Source organism: Oncorhynchus nerka, linkage group LG27, assembly GCF_034236695.1.
Source record: "Oncorhynchus nerka isolate Pitt River linkage group LG27, Oner_Uvic_2.0, whole genome shotgun sequence".
NCBI lineage: Eukaryota > Metazoa > Chordata > Actinopteri > Salmoniformes > Salmonidae > Oncorhynchus > Oncorhynchus nerka.
Window position 1 is genome coordinate 37,126,899 of NC_088422.1, and position 10,116 is coordinate 37,137,014.

Genomic DNA, 10,116 nt, shown 5'->3' on the forward strand with positions numbered 1-10,116 from the left:
TAGACAAGACTATTCCAGTAATAATCCATTTGGTTAGAACAGGTTTTATTACAGCCTACGGTCAATTGGTCTTCCAACTGTCCTTTGCGTTGGTTCCCAAACCTATATTTAACCAAATAACATACTAAACCATCTTCGGAATAACTGTAAACACACACAAAGCGCTCCTCTGGCTTTGTTCATTCTCATCCAATTTCCCTGCCTCCTCATTGGGGCTAAGAGGATGCGGTGACTTCTGATTGGGTGAAAGTTTTTCTTCTGGCTTTAGCACTTGTGGAGTCGCCCACACCCCACTCAAAATATATCCGTGGTCCAGACGCTCTATGCTACCAGTTGTTTTTACAGCCAGTCAGTAACATACTGACTAAAATAAATCCTTTTTGTAGACTATTTGTAGCAACTTCCTAACTGAAGATCATATATCCTAAAGCGCAGCATCCAGATTGAGACGCGTTGTTAAACACAGAGGACAAATATTATTCTTTTTAAATCCGTTAAAAAGGAGCGAAGATGGTGTCCGCTGGACTGGAGATCCTTGGACTGGGACTGTGCGTCATTGGTTCGCTCCTGGTGATGGTCGTTTGCGGGCTGCCCATGTGGAAGGTGACGGCGTTCATCGAGGCCAACATTGTGGTGGCTCAGACCATCTGGGATGGGCTCTGGATGTCCTGTGTGGTGCAGAGCACGGGCCAGATGCAGTGCAAGGTGCACGACTCGGTCCTTGCGCTCGGCCACGACCTGCAGGCGGCGCGAGCCCTGACCGTCATCGCATGTGTGTTTGGCGTGCTGGGGCTAATGGTGGTGATCGCCGGGGCGCAGTGCACCAACTGCATCAATGACGAGAACGTCAAAGCCCGGGTGGTGAACGCCGGAGGGGTTATCTACATAATCAGTGGCCTGTTTGTTTTAGTCCCTCTCTGCTGGATGGCCAACAACATAATCTCGGATTTCTACAACCCACAGGTGCCCGCGTCCAAGAAGAGGGAGATTGGGGCTGCGCTCTACATCGGTTGGGCGGCCACTGCGCTCCTGCTGATCGGGGGCGCGCTCCTCTGCTGCTCCTGTCCTTCTAACGGGAATTCCGGCTACTCGGCGAAATATGCCCCGACCAAACGGGCCACACCGAACGGGACCGTGGACTATGACAAAAGGAATTACGTGTAGCCCTGCGTCTCACCCTCATGATGGGGTGGCTAGGCTGTGCTTAAATGTGGTCTGTGGTTTTTTGAAAAACGTATTTTTGCACCTGCAGTTTACTCTGAACTTTGAAATAAATGAAAGCGTCATTCCCTTTTGTAGTAACACTGACTTTAAACTAAACACAATATTGGAGAACATATTCATTCATCCTTTTTTTTTGCAAACAGAAGAAAATAAACGTTTGGAGACTATGCGTATAGCCTAAAGTGATAGCCAATGACAAAAAGGAGCGTCTTTGTTTTAGGTACAGTATTGTTTTAAATGTCCAAGGCTATATTTTCTATAATTGCTCATAAACCTTTGCATTTAGAAATGTTTACCGGAATTTGTTTTTCTAAAGGAAGTTCTAATGACAATATATCTGCTGTCTTTTTACTTCAGTGTAGGCTACAGTGACTTCAGAGTGGTTTAACTCCAAACCACTTAAAAGGTTTTTGGACAATGGATTTTTGCTGCATGAGACTGTGTGAAGATAGACGAAAACATGTTGGCCTATTTTCAAACCAATACACAACTCAGGCATTCTTACATTTGTCTATAACAGCGAGAAATCACATATTACACAAATTAGGACCATAGATTTAGATGTCAAATATAGGATGTCCACAACACCTGTTCTGGAGTCTAAATTATTTTAGGATAAAACAAAACATTTAGCAAACTTGTGTTTTATATATGTACATATTGTGCCGGATGTGTTTCTTTTCATGGATTTTTAGGAATATACTGCTGTTTTACTGACTGGTTTTGATGTAAAGATCCATTGTGTATTTGATGCAATATTCTTCTTTCCATTGTTACACTGACATTAAACGGATATTGTTTAAAGTATTTGTTTACGTGTTTATTTAAACTGATCGAAAATGTAGTTGAATTAATAGAATAAGGTACCAAAACATCAGAACATGTAGTTTGTAAGTCCTTAATATTATTTCTGGTTGGGCCTGCATGCAATGCATCCTGTTCCCACTGTGGTTCCCCAAACCCCAGCCTGGCGGTTGTAAACCCCCACAGCAGGAGAAAGTACTTTGGTGAACTATAAATCCAGATGACAATACCTATTCAGCTAGAATGGGGCTCTGCTGTTCAGCACACAATACTCCCCGACCCCATCCCCCTTTCAGCCAGCGCTCCCTCTACCCAATGCGCTGTTTAGCAGGCGTGTAAATTGAAGCTCGGGAGAATGTGCTAGAAACGTCTCCCCGCATGTCTGTCTTTCCACCACTATCACTCTTTCCCGCCAATGGGTGGGTTTGGTTATGTAGGCCCGAATTGTGATTGTGTGGTTTAAGAGTGGCTGATTGGGATGGCAAAACACATTTCCTGGTGGGATTAATATCACCAGACTTCATCAAAGAAATTGGAAATACAGACATAGAGGAGATGGACCCACTGGTTGCGCTCTAGGTTATAGAAAGCTAGTAGTCCCATCTCCTAAACGACCAAGTGTGAAACTGGGAAGAGACTCAGGGGGTATGTTAATTTGGTATAGAGCAGACCTAACCCACTATTAAATTAATAAAAACAGGAACATTTTATCTCTGGCTACAAATTAATAGGGAAATTCTCAGAGAAACATTTCCTCATGCGTGCAACCTATATCCCCCCCCAATAGAATCCCCATACTTTAACAATGACAGCTTCTCCATCCTAAAGGGGGATCTCAATCATTTCCAGGCCCAGGGACATGTACTAGTCTGTCATGGTGACCAACATGCCAGAACTGGACAAGAACCTGACACTCTCAGCACACAACAAACACTTACCTGGAGGTGACAGCATTCCCTCACAAATATTCCCCCCCTTGATACAACTATCACAAAACAACCAACAAAAACAGGTCACAACTCCTGCAGCTCTGTCACACACCTAAGAAGGAAATTGAGAAACCTATCCAACTGAAAACATAAAGACCCAGAAAACCTGAGTCTAGGCCTTCACTATGGTGAATCACTAAAACAATACAGAAATACACTATGGAAAAAGAAGGAACAGCACATCAGAAATCAGCTCAATATATTTGAAGAATCCATAGAATCTAACCACTTCTGGGAAAATTTGAACACACTAAACAAACAACACAAAGAGTTATCTAATCCAAAACAGAGATGTGATGAACCACTTATCCAAACTTTTTGGCTCTATAACAAAGAACAAACAGCAAAGGCATATACCTGATCAAATACAAATCTTAGAATCAGCAATTAGAAAGACCACCATAATCCACTGGATTCTCCAATTACATTGAATGAACTACAGGACAAAATACAAGCCCTCCAACCCAAAAAGGCCTGTGGTGTTAATGGTATCCTAAATTCAATTATAAAATATACAGACCACAAATTGCAATTGGCTATAAACATCATCCTCAGCTCCGACATTTTCCCAATATTTGGAAGCAAGGTGTTACGCTCGTCGTAAGGAATAGTGGACCAAAGCGCAGTGTGCTAAGTGTTCATGATTTTTATTTATCAAAACACTCAAACAAAATAACAAAGTGAAAAAACCAACAGTTCTGTAAGGCAAATAAACTATACAGAAAACAACTACCCACAAAACACAGGTGGGAAAAAGGCTGCCTAAGTATGATTCCCAATCAGAGACGACGATAGACAGCTGCCTCTGATTGAGAACCACACTCGACCAAAAACAAAGAAATAGAAAACATAGAAATAAAGAAACTACAATGCCCACCCTAGTCACACCCTGGCCTAACCAAAATAGAGAATAAAAACCTCTCTATGGCCAGGGCGTGACACAAGGACTGATCACCCCAATCCACAAAAGTGGAGACAAATTTGACCCCAATAACTACCACGGGATATGCGTCAACAGCAACCTCTGCATTATCATTAACAGCAGACTCATACATTTCCTCAGTGAAAACAATGTACTGAGCAAATGTCAAATTGGCTTTTCACCAAATTACTGTACGACAGACCACGTATTCACCCTGCATACCCTGACAAATAAACAAACCAAAACAAAGGCAAAGTCTTCTCATGCTTTGTTGATTTCAAAAAATCTTTTGACTCAATTTGGCATGATATTCTACTATACAAATGGATGAAAAGCAGTGTCAGGAGAAAAACATACAACATTATAAAATCCATGTACACAAACAAGTGTGCGGTTAAAATAGGCAAAAAACACATTTCTTTCCACAGGGCTGTGGGGTGAGACAGGGATGCAGCTTGAGCCCCACCTTCTTCACCATATATATCAATGAATTGGCGAGGGCACCCGGCCTCACCCTACTAGAATCTGAAGTTAAATGTCTACTGTTTGTTGATCTGGTGCTTCTGTCCCCAACCAAGGAGGCATACAAGAGCATCTATCTTATCTTCTGCACAGATTCTGTCAGACCTGACACTGACAGTAAATCTAAGTAAGACAAAATAATGGTGCTCCAAAAAAGGTCCAGTTGCCAGGACCACAAATACAAGTTCCATCTAGACACCAATGCCCTAGAGCACAAACAAAAACAAAAAAAATTATACATACCTCGGCCTAAACATCAGCACCACAGGCAACTTCCACAAATTTGTGAACAATCTGAGAGATAAGGCAAGAAGGGCCTTCTACGTCATCAAAAGTTTGACACCCCAATTAGAATCTGACAAAAAAATACTTGAATCAGTTATAGAAACCATTGCCCTTTGTGGTTTTGAGGTCTGGGGTCCGCTCACCAGCCAATAATTCACAAAATGGGACAAACACCAAATTGAGACTCTGCATGTAGAATTTTGCAAAAAGATCCTCTGTGTACAATGTAAAACACCAAATAATGCACGCAGAATAGAATTAGTATAATACCCGCTAAGTATCAAAATCCAGAAAAGAGACATTCAATTCTACAACCACCTAAAAAGAAAAGGTTCCCAAACCTTCCATAACAAATCCATCACCTACAGAGAGATTAACCTAGAGAAGAGTGATTGTAGGATCCCCTAAGCAAGCTGGTCCTGGGTCTCTGTTTCAAAATCACAAACATCCCCAGGACAGCAACACAATTATACCCAAACAAATCATGAGAAAACAAAATTATAATTACTTGTCACATTGGAAAGAATTAACAAAAAAATGGAGAAAACTGGAATGCTATTTGGCCCTAAACAGAGAGTACACAGTGACAGAATACTTGACCACTGTGACTGACCCAAAATTAAGGAAATGTTTGACTATGTACAGACTCAGTGAGCATAGCCTTGCTATTGAGAGAGGCCGCCGAAGGCAGACCTGGCTTGCAAGAGAAGACAGGCTATGTGCACACTGCCCACAAAATGAGGTGGAAACTCAGCGGCACTTCCTAACCTCCTGGCAAATGTATGACCATATTAAAGACACATATTTCCCTCAGATAACAGACCCACAAATCACATATCTATTAGGTGAAATACCACAGTGCCATCACAGCAGCAATATTTGTGACCTGTTGCCACAAGAAAAGGGCAACCAGTGAAGAACAAACACCATTGCAAATACAACCCATATTTATGTTTATTTATTGTTACAACACTGTACATAGCCATAATATGGCATTTGAAATGTCTCTATTCCTTTGAAACGTTTGAGTGTAACGTTTACTCTTAATTTTTATTGTTTATTTTACTTTAGTTTATTATCCATTTCACTTGCTTTGGCAATGTAAACATATGTTTCCAATAGGGTTGAATGGAGAGAACCCGGTTAAAAAGATTTACCAGGATTTACTGCCCAAAACCACTCCCTTTTCCCAGGATACATAACTGAGAGAAACCGGTAAATTATAATAAATTATTTATATGAACAGCATGGCATGAAATGGAACTGTTACATTATATGCGATGTCTAAATATGGTAACTCTACGGCCTCTGCATGACGAATCATCAACGCTCAGGGTGGGGGACAGACAGCCCATTTTAGTACGGAGAACAATTCACAATGCATGTAGATCTATCATCTCATCATGGTAACTTTTTTATTGCGACAGGTAGCCATGCATTTGCTGCAGCATAACCTATGCTACAGTAATATAAAGACAGAATTTAACCATCTACATCTGGTTTTGGGGGGTCATCTTATTTTTAAATTTGTTTTAAAATTGCATTTGCAGAGTTTTAAAACAGCCTATCACTCGAATATAGCTGCTTTAAATCAGTGCATGTGCGAGCACACGCAGTCTTTCTCTTTATACATCAACTTCATTAAAATTGCATCCAAAATAGATAATCGTGTTCTAGATTGATATATAGCCCTATATATAAACTCAGCAAAAAAAGAAACGTCCTCTCACTGTCAACTGCGTTTATTTTCAGTAAACTTAACATGTGTAAATATTTGTATGAACATTAGATTCAACAACTGAGACATAAACTGAACAAATTCCACAGACATGTGACTAACAGAAATGGAATAATGGGGGGGACAAAATCAAAAGTAACAGTCAGTATCTGGTGTGGCCACCAGCTGCATTAAGTACTGCAGTGCATGTCCTCATGGACTGCACCAGATTTGCCAGTTCTTGCTGTGAGATGTTACCCCACTCTTCCACCAAGGCACCTGCAAGTTCCCGGACATTTCTTGGGGGAATGGCCCTTGCTCTCACACTCCGATCCAACAGGTCCAAGAAGTGCTCTATGGGATTGAGATCCAGGCTAAACACACCAGCCAGCTGGACTACGCATGCTTTGTGAACGAGGCTATGGATACCATCTGGGCCGGCAGCCCTGCGAGGGTTAACACTCATAAATGACTTACTCAAGTTGGTCAAGGAGGAGGAGAGCCCACAGTCCTTGATAGCGGGCCGTGTCAGTGCCACTGTATTATCCTCAAGTGAGTGAAGAAGGTGTTCAGATGCAAGACGTCGGTCTCCGCGACGTGGCTGGTTTTCCTTTTATAATCCATGATTGTCTGTAGACCCTGCCACATACGTCCCTATACCGACGTTTAGCCTTTGCGGAGGCAATAAATACACTGTTTGTATTTTTCCATATTCCCAGTCTTCTTGCCCTGGTTAAATGCGGTTGTTCGTGCTTTCAGTTTTGCGCAAATGCTCCCATCTATCCATCCATCCACGGTTTCTGGTTGGGGTAGGTTATAATAGTCACAGTGGGTACAACATCTCCTATGCATTCACTGTATCGGTATATGTGTCGATATTATTTTCTGAAGCTACTCTGAACATATCCCAGTCCATGTGATAAAAACAATCTTGAAGCGTGGATTGCTATTGGTCAGACCAGTGTTGAATAGTGCTTACCACGGGTGCTTCCTGTTTGAGTTTCTGCCTATAGGAAGGGAGGAGCAAGGCGAGGGCAGGCGAGGGCCTTATATGCATTCTGGAAGGTAGTATAACAATGATCGAGAGTTTTAGCAGCGTGAGTACAACAAACAATATGTTGATAGAATTTCGGGAGCCTTTGTCTCAAATTTGCTTTGTTAAAATCCCCAGCTACAATAAATGCAGCCTCAGGATATGTGGTTTCCAGTTTGCATAAAGTCCAGTGAAGTTCTTTGAGGGCCGTCGTGGTATCGGCTTGAGGGGGGATATAGACCGCTGCAAATTCTCTCGGGAGATAGTACGGTCGGCATTTGAATGTAGGATATTCTAGGTCGGGTGAAAAGAAGGACTTCAGTTCCTGTATGTTATCACAGTTACACCATAAGTCGTTAATCATAAAACATATACATCCACCCTTCTGGTTCCCGGAGAGATGTTTGTTCCTGTCGGCGCGATGTACTGAGAACCCAACTGGCTTTATAGAGTCAGACAGTATATCTCGAGAAAGCCATGTTTCTGTGAAGCAGAGTATGTTACAATCCCTGGTGTCTCTCTGAAAAGCAACTCTCACCTTGAGTTCATCAACTTTATTATCCAGAGATTGGACATTAGCGAGTAAAATACTCAGGGGCAGTGGGTGGTGTGCACGCTTCCTAAGTCAAACAAGAAGACCGCCCGAGTACCTCTCCTGCGCCAGTGTTGTTTTGGGTCAGCCTCTGGAATAAGTTCAATTTCTCTGGGGAGAGCAAACAAAGGATCCGCTCCAGGGAAGTCGTAATCCTGGTTGTAATCCTGGATGATGCTCTAATATCCAATAGTTCTTCCCGGTTTTATGCCACAAAACAATTCCTTAGCTATTAATGTAAAAAAATAGTACATAAACAAAATACTGCAGAGTTTCCTAAGAGCTAGTCGCGATGCTGCCATCTCCGTCAGCGCCATCTGTGAAGCATGGTGGAGGTAGTGCTATGATGTGGGCATGTACGGCTGCCAATGGAACTGGTTCCATTGTATTTATTGATGATGTGACTGCTGACAAAAGCAGCAGGATGAATTCTGAAGTATTTAGGGCTATATTATCTGCTCAGATTCAGCCAAATGCTTCAAAACTCATTTGACGTTGCTTCACAGTGCAGATGGACAATGACCCGAAGCATACTGCGAAAGCAGTCCAATACTTTTTTAAGGTAAAGAAGTGGAATGTTCTGCAATGGCCAAGTAAATCACCTGACCTGAATCCAATTGAGCATGCATTTCACTTGCTAAAGGAAAAACTGAAGGCAAAATGCTCCAAGAACAAGCAGGAACTGAAGACAACTGCAGTAAAGGCCTGGCAGAGAATCACCAGGGAAGAAACCCAGCATCTGGTGATGTCTATGGGTTCTAGACTTCAGGCAGTCATTGACTGCAAAGGATTTGCAACCAAGTATTAAAACTCACTATTTAATTTATGATTATGTTAGTTTGTCCAATTACTTTTGAGCCCCTAAAATTGGGGGGCTATGTATAAAAATGGTTGTAATTCCTACACAGTTCATACAATAATTTTGACAAAACCCTTAAATTAAAGATGAAAGTACACTTAAAGCACTTGATTGTTTCCTTTCCAATCCATTGTGGTGGCGTACAAAGCCAAAATGATTCAAATTGTGTCACTGTCCAAATACTTATGGACCTGACTGTATGTATTGGATAAGGCACAATCATTTGGGCTTGGGCTCATAAAATGCTCATCGGGCTCAGGTATCATCAGGGTTTCATTTTTTTAATGAAAGCTCTAATCAAATCCAGACAGGTCTATTTACAGTATATGCTTTATAATACTTTTGAATGACACTTTCAGTTTTGGCGGTATATACTGAGTTACCGGGATACAAGGAAAATATTCAACCCTAACCCAGAAGTATAGCGATACCGCCAGCGTTTGGATTTACCAATGTGTTAGGTTGTTAAAATTAGCCCTTAGTGGGTCATACGCCCACATAGCTAGGGAATGTAAAGGCCATTCACGAGAACAATTCGGTCGAGGTAGCTATATGAGTTGGGCTGATTATTCTTTGGTGAAAAAATAACTATTAGCAGAGAGAAAATGTAGGTTCAAAAACGGCATGTATCCAATTGATAGTTTAGCCAAACGTGGCCAAGAGCCTGCCCACTTGATAGAACTCCATTTTGAATCTATGCATTGATCAACTTTCATAGTAACGTTTAGTCATTTTTCGCTATGACGACAAGCTAGGCATTGCATCCCTCCCTCTATTGGCATTCAGACTGTGGTGTGTATCTGGTGTTTGGGCACAAAGAAGCAGTCCCTGCTCTGTTGGAAATGGGCTGGCTCTCTGGGCTGTTATTGTGGGACTGTTAGTTCCACTCCTCCAGCCACCTCACAGAGGGCGACGAAGCCAGGGTGTGTGTGTAAAGTTGAGGGTGCACCTTTAAAATACCCCCATTCCAGAGAGAAAAGAAGCAAACAGGGCCAGCAATGTCACTCAATGGGCCCTTGCCATGTAATGGTTTAGGACCTGCAGTTGCCTAGCTACAGGATCTATAATGTGGTGGTATGGATGAGCCTAATAAAGGCCCAGCCTGTGGACACACACACACACACACACACACACACACACACACACACACACACTCCCCTGTCTGGGAC

The 10,116-nt window shown here is 42.1% G+C and overlaps 1 protein-coding gene across 1 annotated transcript; it reads left to right on the top strand.

Moving 5' to 3' along the window:
- Nucleotides 1-281: 281 nt before the first annotated feature.
- LOC115111715 (claudin-4-like) lies at nucleotides 282-2,028 on the top strand. Its single transcript, XM_029638064.2, has one exon. The coding sequence runs from the start codon at nucleotides 511-513 to the stop codon at nucleotides 1,162-1,164; it is 654 nt and encodes a 217-aa protein (XP_029493924.1). The 5' UTR covers nucleotides 282-510; the 3' UTR covers nucleotides 1,165-2,028.
- The last annotated feature ends 8,088 nt before the right edge of the window (nucleotides 2,029-10,116 follow it).